We start from the raw sequence: 20,878 nt of genomic DNA, 5'->3' as shown, positions 1-20,878 counted from the left end.
CAGCCGCAGACCTCCCCATACACAGGTTATAAAGCCTGTCTCAGGGCTGGGGTGTGTAGTCCCTGACTGCCATCGCTAGTTACATCTTTCTTTTTGAAACTCAAAGACAAATAAAACATATTTTGGTAGAAACAAAAACAATAGCCACCAACGAATACAGGCAATTGGCAAAAGGCACAAATAGAGAAGCCATGTTAGACAAGCTGAACTCCTTGACAGATGAGACAATTATTCTGCCTGCATTTGCTGCTACTTCTGTCAGTGTGGGAGCACTGTGTATAGCAGGGGTGTCAAACTCATTCTGTGGTGATGGCTAACTTACCCTTTCAGTTAGGGTCCATGGGAAAGTGCAGAATGCGCCTCTTTAGCTAATACCGTGAACTGAGTATGAACTGAAGCTCCACCACAGGGGTGGCCAACCTGGGGCTCCGGAGCCACATGCGGCTCTTCAGAAGTTAATATGCGGCTCCTTGAATAGGCAGCGACTCTGGGGCTGGAGCTACAGGCGCCAACTTTCCAATGTGCCGGGGGTGCTCACTGCTCAGCCCCTGGCTCTGCCCCCACTCCACCCCTTCCTGCCCCCTCCCCTGAGCCTGCCGTGCCCTCGCTCCTCCTCCCACCCCCAGCCTCCTGCATGCCAGGAAACAGCTGATCGGGAGATGCAGGGAAGGACGGGGAGGTGCTGATTGGTGGGGCTGCTGGTGGGCGGGAGGCGCTGGGAGTGGGGAGCGGGGGGGGGGGAGCTGATGGGGGGGCTGCTGACGTATTACTGTGGCTCTTTGGCAATGTACACTGGTAAATTCTGGCTCCTTCTCAGGCTCAGGTTGGCCACCCCTGCTCTACCATGAGGGTGAGCTGGGGGAGAGACTGGGCATTGTTTCCTGATCCTGTCACATGACAAAAGGGAGTGTCACAGGGGGCAAGACCCACCAGCCAGACATCTGGGAAATAATTCTCTTTAGTAACTCAGAGTGTCCCATCTCTGTCTGGTTGGAGATATTTGCTAATAGCAGTCGTGGCTGGGCCACATGCCATGGAGGCAACCCCATCATACCATCCCCTCCATAAATTTATCAAAGTTCAGTCTTGAAACAAATCAGATTTTTTGCCCCCACTACTCCCCATTGAAGGCTGTTCCAAAACTTACTCCTCTGATAGTTAGAAACCTTCATCTAATCTCAGACTTAAACTTGTTGACAATTTATATCCATTTGTTCTGGTGCCAACATTGGCTCTTAACTTAAATTACTCCTCTCCCTTGCTGGTGTTTATCCCTCTGATGTATTTATAGAGAGCAATCATATTTCCCCTCACCCTCTGTTTTGTTAGGCTAAACAAGCCAAACTCAAGTTTCCTTTCATAAAGTAGGTTCTCCATTCCTCTAATCATCCTAGTAGCCCTTCTGTGAATCTGTTCCAATTTTATTTGTTTGTTTATTAATGTTCATCTTTCTTAAACATGGTTGGCCCTGCTTTGAGCAGGGGGTTGGACTAGATGACCTCCTGAGGTCTCTTCCAACCCTAATCTTCTATTATTCTGTGGGAGGCCAGAATTGCACACAGTATTCCAGATGAAGTCTCACCACTGTCTTGTAAATGGTAACAATACTCCCCTAGCTTTACTGGAAATATCTCATCCAATGCATCCTAGAATTGAATTAGCCTTTCTCAAGACTGCATCACATTGGTGGCACATAGCTATCCTGTGGTTGACCAATACACCCAGGTCTTTCTCCTCCTCTGTCAATTCCAACTGATAAGGCCTGAGCTTACAGCAAAAATTCTTGTTAGTTCCTCAGTACATGACTTTCAACTATGAAATTTCACCCCATTTTTATTATTCCAGATTTCAGGGTCGTTCAGATCTTTTTGTATGATATTGCAGTGGTCACCCATATTGGCAATACCTCCTAATTTTGTGTCATCTGCAAATTTTATTAGCACACATTTTATTAGTGTTTATTAGACACCATCTCTGCCCATCCTGCCTAACAGCCATTGATGGACCCATCCCCCATGAATTTATCTAATTCTTTTTTGAACCCTGTTATAGTCTTGGCCTTCACAATATCCTCTGGCAACGAATTCCACAGGTTGACTGTGCGTTGGGTGAAGAAATACTTCCTTTTGTTTGTTTAAAACCTGCTGCCTATTAATTTCATTTGGTGACCTCTACTTCTTGTGTTATGAGGAGGAGTAAATAACACTTCCTTATTTACTTTCTCCACACCAGTCATGATTTTATAGACCTATATCATATCCCCCCGAGTCGTCTCTTTTCCAGGCTGAACAGTCCCAGTCTTATTCATCTCTCCTCATATAGAAACTGTTCCATACCCCTAATCATTTTTGTTGCCCTTGTCTGAACCTTTTCCAATTCCAATGTATCTTTTTTGTGACGGGGCAACCACATCTGCACGCAGTATTCAAGATGTGGGCATACCATGGATTTATATAGAGGCAACATGATATTTTCTGTCTTATTATTTATACCTTTCTTAATGATTCCCAACATTCTGTTCACTTTTTTGACTGCCTCTATACACTGAGTGGATATTTTCAGAGAACTATCCACAGTGACTCCAAGATCTTTCTTGAGTAGTAACAGCTAATTTATACCCCATCATTTTACATGTATATTTGTGATTATGTTTTCCAATGTGCATTACTTTGCATTTATCAACATTAAATTTCATCTGCCATTTTGTTGCCCAGTCACTCAGTTTTGTGAGGTCTCTATCCATATCAAATTAGATCTTGGGGATGTACAGCAGACCCCAAACACTATTCCAGTTTCTTCCCCAAAGTGATTTTGATCTTAACAAATTCCCTTGTATCCATTCTGCAGAGGTAGCTGGAAGGTGCTTCACTTGCATGATGTGCAACCTGCTGGATCTGATTGCCTTCTATGATGAGATAACTGGCTCTGTGGACATGATATATCTTTACTTTAGCAAAGCTTTGGATACGGTCTCCCACAGTATTCTTGCCAGCAAGTTAAAAAAACATAGATTGGATGAATGGACTATAAGGTGGATAGAAAGCTGGCTAGACTGTTGGGCTCGATGTCTATTTGGCAGCCGGTATCGAGCGGAGTGCCCCAGGGGTTGGTCCTGGGGCCGGTTTTGTTCAACAGCTTTATTAATGATCTGGATGATGGGATGGACTGCATCCTCAGCAAGTTCGCAAATGACACTAAGCTGTGGGGAGAGGTAGATATGCTGGAGGGATAAGGTCCAGAGAGACCTAGACAAATTGGAGGATTAGGCCAAAAGAAATCTGATGAGGTTCAACAAGGACAAGTGCAGAGTCCTGCACTTAGGATGGAAGAATCCCATGCACTGCTACAGTCTGGGGACCGACTGGCTAAGCAGCAGTTCTGCAGAAAAGGATCTAGGGATTACAGTGGATGAGAAGCTGGATATGAGTCAGCAGTGTGCCCCTGTTGCCAAGAAGGCTAATGGCATATTGGGCTGCATTAGTAGGAGCATTGCTAGCAGATCGAGGGACGTGATCGTTCCCCTCTATTCGGCATTGGTGAGCCCACATCTGGAGTATTGCATCCAGTTTTGGGCCCCCACTACAGAAAGGATGTGGACAAATTGGAGACTGTCCAGTGGAGGGCAACGAAAATTATCGGGGCTGGGGCGCATGACTTACGAGGAGAGGCTGAGGGAACTGGGCTTGTTCAGTCTGCAGAAGAGAAGAGTGAGGGGGGATTTGATAGCAGCCTTCAACTACCCGAAGGGGGTTTCCAAAGAGGATGGAGCTCGGCTGTTCTCAGTGGTGGCAGATGACAGAACAAGGAGCAATGGTCTCAAGTTGCAGTGGGGGAGGTCTAGGTTGGATATTAGGAAACACTATTTCACTGAGAGAGTGGTGAAGCACTGGAATGGGTTACCTAGGGAAGTGGTGGAATCTCCTTCCTTAGAGATTTTTAAGGCCTGGCTTGACAAAGCCCTGGCTGGGATGACTTAGTTGGTGTTGGCCCTGCTTTGAGCAGGGGGTTGGACTAGATGACCTCCTGCGGTCTTTTCTAACCCTAATCTTCTATGATTCTCTGATGGAAGAGAAGGTCTGAGGTTTGGAGATGCAGCTAGAAACTGTGGTTCAGTTTAGAAGGAGATTTGAGCAGATGATGGAGGGAAGGTTGAGAAGAGGGAGAAGGAAAACTCAAGACTTGCAGATAAATGCTCGACAAGAGTACTGTGAGGGTAGAAATCTGGATGAAGAAAGTGTCCCACGGAAGACTGTGACTATGAAAACAAGATAGAGGAACAGACCGGCTAGTGAAGGAGAAACAGAGCTGAGGAACAGGGTCACTGAGTTGGAAAATGAAGTGGAGAGGCAGGCAGTAACAGAAGATGGAAGAGCAAGGAAGAAGAGAAGAGCAGTTAGTCCGAGAAGATGATAGGAAGAGACAATGGCGATTGCCAGCGTTTGGAGCCCCAAGAGGATAGAAGATACAAGGGAATTCTGCAGAATAATGTACATCCTGCCGCTTCCACATTTAGTCTTCTTCAGTTGGCCTCTTCCATTCTTCAGGTCCCTGTAGCTGCCATAGCCTTCCCTCCTAAACACCTGGTCAAGACCCTGCCCCCCCCCCCAAAAAAAATCCCAAACACACACACACACACACACCCTCCCCCAACTTCCCCTTAAAAACTTCTATGCAAACTCTCCTGTTTTCAGCTGTTTGCTGGCTCCTATGCTGCTGACTGGCCAGCAGGCTGCCTTTGTAGGCTGGCTGCTTGAGGAAGCCCCACCACCAGTCAACGGCTCTGCTTCTCTTACAACATACTGCCCCCATCAGACTCCGAAACTGAAAACAAACTAGGAAGCAAGCAAACACTCTTTCAAGAATTCACTCACCGGCCAGAAGGAAGAGGCGCTTGAGTCCCTTATTCTCCAACAGATCTCCACTCAGACCCCCCTGTTTTCCGCTCTGTTTGCTGGCTTCCATGCTGCTGTGTTGCCTAGGGAAGTTGTTCCTCCCCAAGTCGAGGTTCAGCTGTGATCAATAGAGGGCTCTTCCAGCCAGCGGACAAAGGTGTAACACGATCCAATGGCTGGCAGCTGAAATTAGACAAATTCAGACTGGGAATAAGGCAATAATTTTTAACAGTGAGAGTGATCAACCATCGGAACAACTTACCAGGCTCATGGCGGAGTCTCTACCACTGGAAATTTCTAAATCAAAATTGGATGTTTTTCTAAAAGATCTGCTGTAGGATGTTGGGGAAACTCAATGGCCTGGGTCGTAGTAAATGAGTATAAATAAATGGTCAGGCTAAATGATCACAGTGGTCCCTTCTGGCCTTAGAATTTATGAAACTATGAGCCTGGTCATTGTGCACTTTACATTGTGGACGGGAGGAGACTATAGGCTCGTCCCAACCCTGCCTCTAACCCTGTGCTCTCACCCTGTGCAGATGTGGAAGGCAGCTGTAGGGCACAATGTGGCCGTGAAGGAGGAGTCCCAAGGAGATGACTGGGACACGGACCCTGATTTTGTGGTGAGTTTCACTCATGTTGCTGGACTGTGTCAATCATGGGTACTCAGAGCTAAGAGCTGGGACCTGAGCCCTGAATAGGTCCTAGGAGAGAGATGGGGCTGGAGAGTTCATTCTGCTCCTTGGGGATGTTTGTTGCTGGATCTACCAGCCTGGTCTAGTGGCTGGGGCACCTGGCTGAGAACTCGGTGACCTTGGGTGCTCTTCCCAGTTCTGCCATGACTTGCTGTGCATGCTTGGGCGAGTCACTTCTTCTCAGTGCCTCTGATTCCCTTCCCAGCATTTTTGTTTCATGTCTCTTTAGACTGTAAGCTTTTGGGTGCAGACTGTAAGCAGATCAGGGCCCCAACAGGGCCCCAATCTCCACTAGGAGCTCTAGGAGCTACCCTCATACATGTAGTAACAATTGGCAGTCTCTGCTCAGCAGAGGTGTAAGACTGACATAGCAGGGGTCTGCAACAGAACTGTTCTGGGGGCAGGACTGGAATAGTAGAGTGCTGTGGGTTGGGGTTGAGGGTCATCAGCAGAGCTGTGGGGGAGACCAGAGTTTGACTAGGAGATGCTGTGGATGGTCAGGCTTGTACAGCATTTAAGATACGTCTAAGCAGTAGGGTGGTGCAGTGCTGTGGGTTGATACGTTTTCCAGCCACAAAGAGCAGCCATATTCTTAGTCTGGGTGACTTTATTTTCGATTAAGGGAAGCAACAAAAAACTCAAGTCAAGTAACTTGAGAGAGCGGTGTGTCTCCTCTATAATATTCTGTGTCCCAAAATCGCAACTGCCCCTGCAGAGAGTGGGTTTCTAGACATGCAGAGGTTCATTCGCTCTCTCTCTCATTCACTCCATCAATGAGTTGTTCGAGTCTTTACAAAAAACAAAATCAGAGTGATCCATCTCACCTAGGACACTGGCATGCAGGAATCTCATAGCTTTAATTTCTTTGTATTTGTACATTAGCATGTGTATGTCACTGGTGCAAACCACACTGCAGGAGTAAAAATGACAAGCCGCTGATTTTTCACTTGTGGCTGCAAGTAAAGAGCAGTGTGGGAGGGTGTTCCACTTTGCAAACTGCAGATACCAGTCCTCTCCCCCTCCCACTGTGGCACAAGAAGAGATATTGCATCACCCTTAGCTTTCTGCTGCAGTTGCTCACAATACATCCAGATGTAAGTAGATTGCATGTGGGTTGGTATCACAAATAACCATGATGGGCCACCAACTTCATGGGCAGATGTCATAGTACAGATTCCTGCCCAAACAACCTCTCTGGTGACAGATCCCTGGAGCCGGAGGCCATATGTGCTGCAGGTCTGGGGCTAGGGCAGTGTCAGAGCTAGAGCTGGTCAGGAACCAGAATTTTCAGCTCATGGGAATATCAATGTTAAAAGAAAATGGTTGCCAATAGAATGGAAAGCCAAAATTTTGAAATTTCCTGAGAAATGAAATTTTAGGGAAAAAAGAATTTGGGTTGGTGGGGTGGGGGTCAATCAAAATATTTTGTTTCTGTTTAGACTTTATTATATTTTTATTTTATAGTAAAACAAAACAATCACATTATTATATTTAATATTTATATTGTATATTATAATTTATAATATAAAATTCCTAAACAGAAAATTGAAATATTCCATTCCGATAAGGTCCAAATGGAACATTTTGACTTTATTGAAACATTTTGTTTTGATTTTTATGCAAAATGAAATTTAATCAGAATTGACACATTCCAGCAGAATGTGTCAATTCAACTAATCAGCATTTTCTCATGGGAAAAAGTTCAGCAGGAAACTTTTGATCACATGTAGTCCAGGCGCTCATCTGCCTGGGGAAGCCATGTGTCTCCTCAGGGGGGAATTTCTAAGGGGGGGTCTCTGAATGCAGACAGGCCTGCAGTCATACTGAAATAGTCTGAAAAGCAAAAGGTGCCACTGAGCTGAAAGAAATTTTTTTGGAGACACAGCTGCTTCCTTTAGATGGAGCCTGCCCAGCTGTGGGGTAATACCATGCTGGGGATCTCAGTCCATTGATGTGTATGGGTGTGGTAAGGTGACCCCCTGTGCCAGGATCTCAGCTTGTCAATAGGTGCATGTGCAGTAATGGTGACCCTGTGCCACGGGCAGGTCTTGCTCCATCCATGGGTGCGTGTGCAGTAATGGTGACCCTGTGCCACAGGCAGGTCTTGCTCCATCCATGGGTGCGTGCGCAGTAATGGTGACCCTGTGCCACGGGTGGGTCTTGCTCCATCCATGGGTGCGTGCACAGTAATGGTGACCCTGTGCCACGGGTGGGTCTTGCTCCATCCATGGGTGCGTGCACAGTAATTGTGACCCTGTGCCACGGGCAGGTCTTGCTCCATCCATGGGTGCATGCACAGTAATGGTGACCCTGTGCCACAGCTGGGTCTTGCTCCATCCATGGGTGCGTGCACAGTAATGGTGACCCTGTGCCAGGGAGTGTCTGCCTGTTGATGGAAGCGTGCATGGTAATGATGACTCCTGTGCCTGAGGGGTCTTGGCCCATTGATGTGGGTGAGAGGTAATGGGGATCTCTGTGCTGGAGTTTTTGGCCAGTTCTAGGGGCAGGTGAGCAGGGCAGTCGCCCAGGGCACCAGCTTCCAGGGGCCACCGAAGTGCTGTGCCCTCCGCTGTTTTCAGCCCTGTCCAGTAAAACACCTGGGCCTAGTCCAGTCTGCAGGCAGCAGCGGAGTGGTTCCCTGCACCCAGCGCTGTTGTCCCCAGCAGCCCTGTGGGCTCCTCTCATGGGGATTGGGTTTGTTTTGCAGAACGACATCTCAGAGAGGGACCAGAGATGGGGAGCCAAAACCATTGAGGGCTCCGGACGGGCCGAGCACATCAAGTAAGTCTCCCCCTTTTAGCTGTTATCCAGGCTGTCTGCTAGCACCTAGGAGCTGCCAGATCAGCTCAGTCCAGGGAGCCATTTGGTCCAGTCTCCAGAGCCAGGTGTGTCAGATGGGAGATTCCCAGGGCTGGGGAGGGGAGTCACAGCCACATGCCTGTGCACAAACACCAACCTTCAAACCCTCCCAGGTGGTCCATAGCTAATTCTAGGTTCTTATTCTGGAGTGGCACTCATCTTTCCACCAGTCAGGCAGCGTAAGGGGAGGGGGAGAAAGGAAGGGGCAAGGGGGAGGAGCTCTCTATCCAGTCCCACAGCCACCACCACATAAACACACCTGTCCCCATGCAGCTGGCATGGCTTGGCCACCCTCAGCACTGCTGTATCTGTTGGTTGGGGGTGGGGGGCATATTTAGCCTTTGAGAATGTTTGGTTTAGTCCGGCCTCATTGCTCTTCCCCTCCCCCACATCCCTGCCTTAGGGTCAGACTTGGGTGTCTCCTCCCTGTTCTGCTCCTCTCTTGCTGTGGGGCCAGTTTCGGGTGCCTCCTTCCTTGGCTCCCTGATCTCCTCACTCTGCTCTTTCCCTGCCCTGGGGCCAGGGTTAGGGTTGGGTGCCTCTGGGGGGATTCCCCCCATGTGACCCACCCCATTAGTGGGGGCCCAGTGATGCTTTCTGGCCCTGCCTCTTGGACTGGATTCATCGTCCCCGTCCCCCACCAGTTTGGTGACTTGGCCTCAAAGGGGCAAGGTATGTTCTGGTGGATTGTCTCTGGTCTATCCTCAAACTCTGCTCAGATCTTGTATACTGGCCATTTGGGATGCAGGATCCAACAGATGTTGTACGGTTTGGGGCCCCAAGCTATGTCCCATTTGAACCACTGCATGAGTAGGACCTGACCACACATATCCCAGCACCAGTGGCCCTGGCCCAGCCCCAGCACATCTGGCATAACTCTGTTTCCGTCTGTCTCTCTCAGAGACCAGGACATGGGCGGTCATGCCTAGTGGTTAGAGCAGGAGTTGGGGGCCAGGAATCAGTGCCAAAGGCCAGAGCTGGAGTCAGAGGCCAGAGCCAAGAGCAGGGCCAAAGTCAGAGGTCAGTAATCGGAGCTGAGAATCAGAGCCGGGTTATCTGGAGCAAGGCAAGGTGGGGGCAAGGCAGGAATAGGACTGGAACAAGGCTGGAAACAAGCAGGTGCAGGAGCTAACACAGCCATGGGCAAATGCTTTGAGCAGTCACTGAACTACTGCTGGGCTTAAGAGCAGGTCTGCTGACTCTCCCCGCCAGTCAGGCACTGTAGCCAGTCAGGCAGCCTGCTACATGCCAGCTGCATGTGTCAGGTTGCCCAGAGACTGACTCTGCTGCAGACCCTGATTCCTGAGGGCACCCATCCCTGCCCCCAAGGGTGCCTGCAAGGGCCTCAGGGCCCAGTTTCTCCGAGTACTTCTGATAGAACTCGCAGTAGGGTTGGGGCGTGGATGTTCTCTACCAGGTCCCAAGACCACTTGTCTGCACTGTAGCCCTCCCAGTCCACCAGGTTTTGAAGCTTTTCCCTAACTCACTGAAAGGTCAGGATTTGATGAACCAAGCATGCTGCCCGCTGCAGACCGCTGTGGGTGGTGGTGGCGGGTTTGAGGGGTTTGGGTGTCAGGGGTTCCCACTGGAGAGTGGTAGTCTAGTTTGGCAGATGGGTGGCTGAATTTTAAGGTTCTGGATAGAGCGCCACACCTTGTTCCCCCATGGACAGATTAGGGGCAGCCTGATGATCTTGGTCCATGTGCAGTTTGTAGGCTGCTTTGGAGGACTGCAAGGATTCCTTGAGCTCCTGGTGCACTAGGTGGGAGGCTAAACACACAGTGGCTGGTACTGGGGAACTTACAGGTAAGTCTGGGCAGAAGTGGGGGTGAGAGGCATAGTTCCCAAAGAACTTTGGGCTCTGCTGGATCGAGGCGTGGATTGCATTATGATAGGAGGATTTGGTGTAGCACAGGAGGCAGAGGCAGTCATACTGGTCGTAACTCAGAAAACAGTGAAGAGACTGCTCCAAGATTTGACTGACTCTCTGCTTGCCCATTACACTGTGGGTGACAGGCGGATGAGATAAGGGAGTCAATGCTAAGGAGTCTGCAGGAATTCCTGCCAGAAGCAGGAGATGAACTCAGGTCCTCAGTCTGACACAATGCCTGTGGTAAACCATGGTAATGGAAGACATTTTCCAGGAAGCTGTCTCCCATGTGGTAAAACAGTAAGCACAGGATGAAGTGTGCCATCTCTGTGAGGAGACTGACAGCACCCAAGATTACTGAGTGTCACGGGAGCATGGCAGCTCTACAATGCGGTCTATTGATATAGCAGACCAAGGCTGTGGGGGCATGGGCAGAGGCTGGAGGAGACCTAGAGGTTTTGATCGTGGGTTCTTAGTACAGGTGCAGAAGTCGCAGGACCTTACATAATCTTTGATGTAGGCCTGGCCACCAGAAGCTCCTTGAGACCAGATTCCAGGTCTTGAATTGACCAGAATGGCCTATAAGCAGTGGATCATGGCATAGCTTCAATACGTGAAGCCTAGGTTTTCCCTCTGGAACATAAATATAACTCTTGCAATAGAGGAGGTCATTTTGTAAATGGAACTTGGAGTTGGGTTGGGTAGTCGCCTCGTTCAGGGTCTGGTGGATCTGGTTTGCAAACAGGTAATTGAGAAGCAGGGAGCAGATGGAAGACATCAGATTGCTGTCAATGATCTCATTGGCAAAGTTGGACACCTTGAACACAGTGACAACAGGCTCTTTGCCAATGCGAGATATTCATCTTTGAGGCATAAGAAAAGCAGACTTTGACTCCCTCAGGGAACTGATGGTCAGGATCCCCTGGGAGAATAACATGAGGGGGAAAGGAGTCCAGGAGAGCTGGCTGTATTTTAAAGAATCCTTATTGAGGTTACAGGGACAAACCATCCCGATGTGTAGAAAGAATAGTAAATATGGCAGGCAACCAGCTTGGCTTAACAGTGAAATCCTTGCTGATCTTGAACACAAAAAAGAAGCTTACAAGAAGTGAAAGATTGGACAAATGACCAGGGAAGAGTATAAAAATATTGCTCGGACATGCAGGAGTGAAATCAGGAAGGCCAAATCACACCTGGAGTTGCAGCGAGCAAGAGATGTTAAGAGTAACAAGAAGGGTTTCTTCAGGTATGTTAGCAACAAGAAGAAAGTCAAGGAAAGTGTGGGCCTCTTACTGAATGAGGGAGGCAACCTAGTGACAGAGGATGTGGAAAAAGCTAATGTACTCAATGCTTTTTTTGCCTCTGTCTTCACGAACAAGGTCAGCTCCCAGACTGCTGCACTGGGCAGCACAGCATGGGGAGGAGGTGACCAGCCCTCTGTGGAGAAAGAAGTCGTTCGAGACTATGTAGAAAAGCTTGACGAGCACAAGTCCATGGGGCCGGATGCGCTGCATCCGAGAGTGCTAAAGGAGTTGGCAGATGTGATTGCAGAGCCATTGGCCATTATCTTTGAAAACTCATGGCGATCGGGGGAAGTCCCGGACGACTGGAAAAAGGCTAATGTAGTGCCCATCTTTAAAAAAGGGAAGGAGGGGGATCCGGGGAGCTACAGGCCAGTCAGCCTCACCTCAGTCCCTGGAAAAATCATGGAGCAGGTCCTCAAAGAATCAATTCTGAAGCACTTAGAGGAGAGGAAAGTGATCAGGAACAGTCAACATGGATTCACCAAGGGCAAGTCATGCCTAACTAATCTATTTGCCTTCTATGATGAGATAACTGGCTCTGTGGATGAGGGGAAAGCGGTGGACGTGTTGTTCCTTGACTTTAGCAAAGCTTTTGACATGGTCTCCCACAGTATTCTTGCCAGCAAGTTAAAGAAGTATGGGCTGGATGAATGGACTATAAGGTGGATAGAAAGTTGGCTAGATAGTCGGGCTCAACGGGTAGTGATCAATGGCTCCATGTCTAGTTGGCAGCCGGTATCAAGTGGAGTGCTCCAAGGGTCGGTCCTCGGTCTGGTTTTGTTCAATATCTTCATTAATGATCTGGAGGATGCCGTGGATTGTACCCTCAGCAAGTTTGCAGATGACGCTAAACTGGGAGGAGTGGTAGATACATTGGAGGGTAGGGATAGGATACAGAGGAACCTAGACCAATTAGAGGATTGGGCCAAAAGAAATCTGATGAGGTTCAACAAGGACAAGTGCAGAGTCCTGCACTTAGGACGGAAGGATCCCATGCACCGCTACAGACTAGGGACCGAATGGCTAGGCAGCAGTTCTGCAGAAAAGGATCTAGGGGTTACAGTGGACAAGAAGCTGGATATGAGTCAACAGTGTGCCCTTGTTGCCAAGAAGGCCAATGGCATTTTGGGATGTATAAGTAGGGGCATTGCCAGCAGATCGAGTGACGTGATCGTTCTCCTCTATTCCACATTGGTGAGGCCTCATCTGGAGTACTGTGTCCAGTTTTGGGCCCCACACTACAAGAAGGATGTGGAAAAATTGGAAAGAGTCCAGCGGAGGGCAACAAAAATGATTAGGGGACTGGAACACATGACTTATGAGGAGAGGCTGAGGGAACTGGGATTGTTTAGTCTGCGGAAGAGAAGAATGAGGGGGGATTTGATAGCTGCTTTCAACTACCTGAAAGGGGGTTCCAAAGAGGATGGATCTAGACTGTTCTCAGTGGTAGCAGATGACAGAACAAGGAGTAATGGTCTCAAGTTGCAGTGGGGGAGGTTTAGGTTGGATATTAGGAAAAACTTTTTCACTAGGAGGGTGGTGAAACACTGGAATGCGTTGCCTAGGGAGGTGGTGGAATCTCCTTCCTTAGAAGTTTTTAAGGTCAGGCTTGACAAAGCCCTGGCTGGGATGATTTAATTGGGGATCGGTCCTGCTTTGAGCAGGGGGTTGGACTAGATGACCTCCTGAGGTCCCTTCCAACCCTGATATTTTATGATTCTATGATTCAGTTGCCAACACGTAACTCACATACTCATGTCAAGCACATAGCATTTATGCTAGGCCCAAATGGTCGATAGCATATTACAACATATACATCCCAATACTGGATGGCCTTGTTCCACTCAGCATCAACTGTCAAGTGTTGGAACTCCGCTGCATATTTAGCAACTGGCCGGCATCCCTGCTATAACACCAGACACGCAGCTTCGGCAGTATGCTTGCAACTCGGGTAATCAAAGATCATCGCCATAGCTCAAATGAATCTCTCAAATTGGCCCAGGAGTGGGTTTGATTTTTCCAGGAGCAGAGAGGCCCAAGTCAGGGCCTCCCCAGGAAGCAGGCTCAGAATCAATCCCACCCAGATGTGGTTAGTGGGATACGACTGTGAGTGTAGCAGAAAGAGGAGCCAACACTGATTTAGGGACACATGAGATTAGTCACAATTGCCATTGGACTTGTCAGGCAGGGGGAGCTTGGGCTCATGGGAGCAGGGGGTCAGAGCTGAAGGCGATGTGGCTTGAGTTTATAGGGCTGCATTCTGCAGAGTGGCAAGTTGGGCCTGCAAGGTCTATGGGGTCCCACTATCTTCATCAGAGAAATATAGGCCTTTTTAGGATCCATGCTTGCCGTATAGGCTCTAGTTCCCTGACGGTTTGTGGTTTTAGGGCTGCCCAACCTGTCAGAGACCAGAATGTGAATGGCCATGCCTAGTGGTTGGAGCAGAAGTCAGCAACCAGATGTCAGAGCCAAGGGTCAGAGCTGAAGACAGAAGTCAGGAACTGGAGCAGAGGGTCAGAGCAGGGATACCTGTAGCAAAGCAAGACAGGAGCAGGGCTGGAAACAGGCAGGTGCAGGAGCTAATGCAGTCGTGGCTGAATGCATTGAGCAGCTGCCAAACTACGCTGCTGCTGGGTGGAATAGCTAGTCTGCTGACTCTTCCTACCCATCAGGAGGTGTAGCCAAACAGGCAGCCTACTACAGGCAGCTGCATTCATTAGGTTGCTCAGAGACTGGCTCCGCTGCAGGCCCTGATTCTGGACAGTCTCAGGTTTGGCCCATGTTAGTGGCTACAATCCAGCCTCATGCTCATGGACCCATTCTGGGGCCCCAGACCCTGGTTCATGTCTATTAGCAGCTGGCCATGCCTGCTGAATGTCAGGAAGTAAGGGTTATGCTTTGTGGAGGTGTTTGCAATGTTATAAACATAGGTCAGCTCTGGCAGCTAGGAAGGTCAGTCTCTCTGCTGTGTCTCTGACTGGGTCCTTGGCCCTGCTAGTGGCATCCAGTTGGCTCACTCACAGAGGCCATTGCCTTGTGGGTAGTCGGTTGTCGTCCTTATGCCAGATTAGGTCAGCCCAGAGGTCAGTTTCCCCCCGTCTCCAGTGGCAAGTGGAACCCCAGTTATCTGAGCTGGAATCCCAGAGTGTATAAGGCAACACTGCTGAGCCCACTGCTTTGCAGGCTCCACTGGAGGCATAGGCTGCACTTGTTTGCAGTGGCTGCAGCGTCACTATCATAACGATATAATTGATTGGCAGGTCACAATGACAAAGTGAGTCGCTTGTGTGCTGTGCAAGCCCAGTCAGCTGGTCTGTGGGGATGAGGCTGTGGCAAGTCTGAACTGGAATGCTAGCTAGTAGCCGGGGTTGAGGTCACTGGTACACAAGCCGTAGACTGGAAAAACAGATTCTTTGTGTTATAATGTCAGGGTTACTGCACCTTTGAGACCTGCTGTAGTCTGCTCTAGGAATGCCCGTCAGATCTCAGGCCTCAAGCTGTCTCCTCTCTGGTCAGACACCTGCGTCCCTCTCCTTTCTGTCTGGGGCTTTAGGCTACAGCCCCCTGATCTTTACTGCCATTGTCCTGTGGTCTGACAAACATCCAGCCCCTGCTCTCTGGTTTCTGTCCAAGGATAATGACAGTGTTTTTGCAAATGAGCAGACAGCTCTTCCTAAGCAAACACATTTATTAAAGGACAAAAGCATACAGAAAAAAACAATACAGGCATCTACACACACGCTAAACATACCAGAAGTCTCCCAGCCACCCTATTGGGCCCTGGCAGGCCAAAGTCCTTCCAACACATTAGCAAGGGTTTGGGACCCTCTTGGACAAAAGGTCCCGTCCATTTTCTAGCCCAGAAAGAAGGCACTGAGTCTGGTTAAGCTCAGCCTCTACATCCCAGAAATCTTTTCCTCCCAGCGTCATGGAAACTGGTAAAACCCATACATCCTCCTTGCCCCAGGTGGCCAAGCTTCCAGAGCAGGGTATTGGCATGCCCAGCCTTGGGATTCTGTATTTATCACCCCCTAGTGATTTCAGATTCCACAGGAACACCCCGCTCCCATGAGCCAGGAACACATAAAAATACATCACCTATATTGGTTCAAAGGGCTATGAATAGTCTATGGCTCAAACCATCTGGCCCACCTCAATAGAAAGTCTTTTTTGAAGTTTTCATGCTTTCAATGTAAGATATGCTCTGGTCCCCATGTCAATCAATATCTATCACACTTTGTAAGCAGCATTGTAGAAAGAAGTGATGGATGGACAGACAGACATCAACTCTGGCAGCTTTGGGTGCCAATTCGAAGAGAGCTTGTTGTGGGGGCTCTAAGCGAGGCAAGGGGTGCAGGGGAGAGAAGGTCACACAGAGAGGTGGTATTTCACTAGAGCTCGGTGTAAGGGAATGGCGATAGATCCTCCCCGGCACCAGACCTCCTCTAGTTGTTTCATTACCTCTGGGACGGGCTAGTGATGTAGCTGGGAAGGGTCCTCCGGCCTATGGGACTGGGCACGACACGCAGGGCCTCCTCAGCCATTATGAGCCCAAGAGAGCCCAGGAGATCAGCACCATTAGTTGTGAGTGACATCTCCCTGTGTGGATGGAGTTTGTGCCATCACTCCCACTCCTAGGAGGTAGCCCAGCTGCAGTGCTCTGTCTGGGAGGGGGAAGGGGAAACCACCAGGACACCTGGGCCTTATGAATAAAAGCAGCTTTAGGACTTCAGATTTGCAGAGTTCCTGGGGACAAGGCAGGTGTGACTCTGCAGACCCTGGAACTGCAGCTGCTCCCATGGTTGGCCTTTGGCATCTACCTAGAGTGAACAGAGATGTGGCAGGTTAAATGGCTGAAAAATAGAACAGGGGCTTCTGCATTTACGTCCTGATCCCACAAGCCAGAGCTCAGTCTCCTGCCCCACACGCAGTCTCCCAAGGGTTCCTCGTACAGGGCTATGGGAGACCAGGGGAAGGTCACATATGCCTCAGCACCTGCTGCCAATGAGCCAGTTAGGTCCCCACAGACCTCACATTTCATCCACTCTCAGCCCTCTTCCATCTCCACCCACTTGAGAGTCTGAGCCAGATGGAATGTGCCCCTAAGGGCAGGGGTGGGAGCCCTTGAAACCTAGAGCAGGGGGAACCCTTTAGGGGTGGAGGAGGTGTCATAGAATAGAATATCAGGGTTGGAAGGGACCTCAGGAGGTCATCTAGTCCAACCCCCTGCTCAAAGCAGGACCAATCCCCAACTAAATCATCCCAGCCAGGGCTTTGTCAAGCCTGACCTTAAAAATATCTAAGGAAGGAGATTCCACCACCTCCCTAGGTAACGCATTCCAGTGTTTCACCACCCTCCTAGTGAAAATTTTTTTCCTAATATCCAACCTAAACCTCCCCCATTGCAACTTGAGACCATTACTCCTTGTTCTGTTGTCCGCTACCACTGAGAACAGTCTAGATCCATCCTCTTTGGAACCCCCTTTCAGGTAGTTGAAAGCAGCTATCAAATCCCCCCTCATTCTTCTCTTCCGCAGACTAAACAATCCCAGTTCCCTCAGCCTCTCCTCATAACTCATGTGTTCCAGTCCCCTAATCATTTTTGTTGCGCTCTGCTGGACGTTTTCCAATTTTTCCACATCCTTCTTGTAGTGTGGGGCCCAAAACTGGACACAGTACTCCAGATGAGGCCTCACCAGTGTCGAACAGAGGGGAACGATCACGTCCCTCGATCTGCTGGCAATGCCCCTACTTATACATCCCAAAATGCCATTGTTAACTCATATCCAGCTTCTCGTCCACTGTAATCCCTAGGTCCTTTTCTGCAGAACTGCTGCCGAGCCATTCGGTCCCTAGTCTGTAGCGGTGCATGGGGTTCTTCCATCCTAAGTGTAGGACTCTGCACTTGTCCTTGTTGAACCTCATCAGATTTATTTTGGCCCAATCCTCTAATTTGTCTAGGTCCCTCTATATCCTATCCCTACCCTCCAGCGTATCTACCTCTCCTCCCAGTTTAGTGTCATCTGCAAACTTGCTGAGGGTGCAATCCACACCATCCTCCAGATCATTTATGAAGATCTTGAACAAAACCGGCCCCAGGACCGACCCTTGGGGCACTCCACTTGATACCGGCTGCCAACTAGACATGGAGCCATTGATCACTACCCGTTAAGCCCGACAATCTAGGTGGTGTGTCTTGGGGGTCGCAGCACGGGTGGGAATGATTCTGGCCTTGGGAGTGGTGCACAAGGGGTACACTCCTGGCTGGGGATTGTGTGTGTGTGTGTCGGGGGGGGGGGTGCATGGTTTGTGTGTGAGAGAGGGATTCTGGCATACAAAAGGGGACTGATCCTGGCCTGGGGGTCACTACTAAGGCTGAACCATTTCCCTCAGACTGAGCTAACAGACACCAGTGCCCGCAGCTCTGATGGGATTTTTGGTTTCTGAGGAACAGTGAGGGGTAAGTAGGCTGTTGCCATGGTGATGTCTGCTTACAGGAAGAGGAAGTGGTGACTGCATTCACTGACCTGAAATCAGCCAAATAAGGGCTTCTGCAAATCACCAGCAGTGAAACTGGGGGGAGGGGCTGGGGGCATGTGCTTTTGCACCCATTCCTGTCGCCTACTCCGCTTGGGCCTTGCCCTGAAGGATTCTGGGTGTTTCCTTTGGGCGTGGCTCATGCTGTGACCTCTCGCTCCATGCTTAAGGAGCTGGGATTTGTGCCCTGGCACCATAGCTTTGTCTCAAATCCAGCAGCTCCTGAAGTGCACTCTCTCATGGCCCAGGGAACACCTACTCAGCATCCACGCTTCTGCAATCCTGGGCTGGACTCTGATTCCCCAGTTGGTAGAGGCCCTAATCCTCTGGCCTGTGAGGCTGTGGCTAGGCATGGACATGGTATGCCAGCCAGTTATGTGCCAGCTGCCATTTCCCGCCCAAAACAGGCCCATGGTCCTGCACAGGGGCCTGCAGGGGATGCATTGGCCGTGTCATATTTTCTGTGCTGTTTTAGTGGTGGAGACAGCACTTCAAGAGCAAAGTCTGCAGACAGCCTGAAACAGTAGCTCTGGTAGGTGAGAACTGTCATGTTCCTATATGAGATATGGACTGGCAACAGAGCTTGCTTGTACACCCAGATGTGTTCATCATAGAACTGGAAGGGACCTCGAGAGGTCATCTAGTCCAATCCCCTGCACTCCTGGCAGGAGTAATTTTCGAGACTGGGGGTGGCCAACCTGAGACTGAGAATGAGCCAGAATTTACCAATGTACATTGCCAAAGAGCCACAGTAATATGTCAGCAGCCCCCCATCAGCTCCCCCCCAAGCCCTGCTCCCAGTGGCTCCCAACCACCAGCAGCCCTGCTGATCGGTGCCTCCCCCTCCCTCTCTGTACGTCCCAATCAGCTGTTTTGTGGTGTGCAGGAGGCTCTGGGGGGAGGGGGAGGAGTGAGGGCACGGCAGGCTCAGGGGAGGGGGTGGGAAGAGATGGAGTGGGGGCAGAGCCAGGGGTTGAGCAGTGAGCACCACTGGCACATTGGAAAGTTGGCACCTGTAGCTGCATCCCCGGCGTCAGTGCCTATACAAGAAGCCGCATATTAACTTCTGAAGAGCTGCGTGTGGCTCCGGAGCCATAGGTTGGCCACCCCTGATCTAGACCATCCCTGACAGGTGTTTGTCTAACCTGCACTTAAAAATCTCCAGTGATGGAGATTCCACAGCCTCCCTAGGCAATTTATTCCAGTGCTTAACCACCCTAACGGTTAGGAAGTTTTTCCAAATGTCCAACCTAAACCTCCCTTGCTGCAATTTAAGCCCATTGCTTCTTGTCCTATCTTCAGAAGTTAAGGAGAACAATTTTTCTCCCTCCTTCTTGTAACAACCTTTTATGTACTTGAAAACTGTTATCATGTCCCCTTTCAGTTTTCTCTTTTCCAGACTAAACAAACCCACTTTTTTCAATCTTCCCTCATAGGTCATGTTTTCTAGACCTTTCATCATTTTTGTTGCTCGTGTCTGGACTTTCTCCAGTTTGTCCACATCCTTCCTGAAATGTGGTGCCCAGAACTGGACACAATACTCCAGTTGAGGCCTAATTAGAGTGGAGTAGAGCGGAAGAATTACTTCTCATGTCTTGCTTACAACACTCCTGCTAATACATCCCAGAATGATGTTTGCTTTTTTTGCAAGAGTTACATTGTTGACTCATATTTAGCTTGTGGTCCACTATGACCCCCAGATCCCTTTCCACAGTACTCCTTTCTAGGCAGGTTTCAGAGTGGTAGCTGTGTTAGTCTGTATCAGCAAAAATAACGAGGAGTCCTTGTGGCACCTTAGAGACTAACAAATTTATTTGGGCATAAGCTTTCGTGGGTTAGAACCCACTTCATCAGATGCATGGAGTGAAAATACAGGAGCAGCTATAAATACATGAAAGGATGGGGGTTGCTTTACCAAGTGTGAGGTCAGTCTAACAAGATAAATCCTGCTGTTAATTGATTTATCTCATTAGACTGACTTCACACTTGGTAAAGCAACCCCCATCCTTTCATGTATTTATACCTGCTCCTGTATTTTCACTCCATGCATCTGATGAATTGGGTTCTAACTCACAAAAGCTTATGCCCAAATAAATTTGTTAGGCTCTAAGCTGCCACAAGGACTCCTTGTTATTCTTCCTAGGCAGTCATAAGATCTTTTAATGCTCTGCAGGCTATGGGTGACGTTCATTTATGTAAGGTATTTTATACAAAGTGCCACCTAGTGGCCAAACAGTAAAATACAATTTAGCATTCCATTACATCTCCCTCTTTAAGTTCTACATTCCTACCATTTACATTATTACACGGTCTTTGAAGTTCAGTACAGAACAATAAGTTAAGTGTGTCTGAATCACACTGTTTTTCTAATTACTCTACCTGAAGGCATAACAGCTTGGTCTTCCATTAGTAGCAACGATTGACTGGTTGGTTTGGAATCCTTGAGTCATTGTCTTCTGCACCTGCTATTTGTAGAGTTTCCTCTATTGATTGCTGTTGCTGAAGAACAAACTGTAGGAGCTGACAGTCAATCTTGATCACATATGATCTGGGTGTGGAATTCTTTTTTTGTTGTTTTTAAACAACGATATCTGAAATTGTCCATCCATTTTTTCCATCCAATTTGACTTGAACACAGTCACCAGTTTCTAGGCCTGGCAGCTCTCTAACTGAGTGACATCTGCTGTAAAAGTGTTCATAAGGTTTTTTTTTTAGGCTTTT

At 49.0% G+C, this 20,878-nt stretch overlaps 1 protein-coding gene across 2 annotated transcripts in view; it reads left to right on the top strand.

Annotated features, from left to right (window-relative positions):
* The window catches only part of HCLS1 (hematopoietic cell-specific Lyn substrate 1), a 52,801-nt gene that overhangs the window by 1,672 nt on the left and 30,251 nt on the right, over positions 1-20,878 (top strand). For both annotated transcript variants that reach the window (XM_074953457.1, XM_074953449.1), the window contains exons 2-3: positions 5,432-5,515; positions 8,295-8,368. In XM_074953457.1, coding sequence (XP_074809558.1) covers positions 5,432-5,515; positions 8,295-8,368 — 158 coding nt within the window. The remainder of the gene's footprint in view (positions 1-5,431; positions 5,516-8,294; positions 8,369-20,878) is intronic.

The sequence above is a fragment of the Natator depressus genome, chromosome 1, assembly GCF_965152275.1.
Source record: "Natator depressus isolate rNatDep1 chromosome 1, rNatDep2.hap1, whole genome shotgun sequence".
Classification (NCBI taxonomy): Eukaryota; Metazoa; Chordata; order Testudines; family Cheloniidae; genus Natator; species Natator depressus.
Note: the sequence above shows the minus strand (reverse complement) of the source record. Positions and strands in the feature narration are given on the sequence as shown.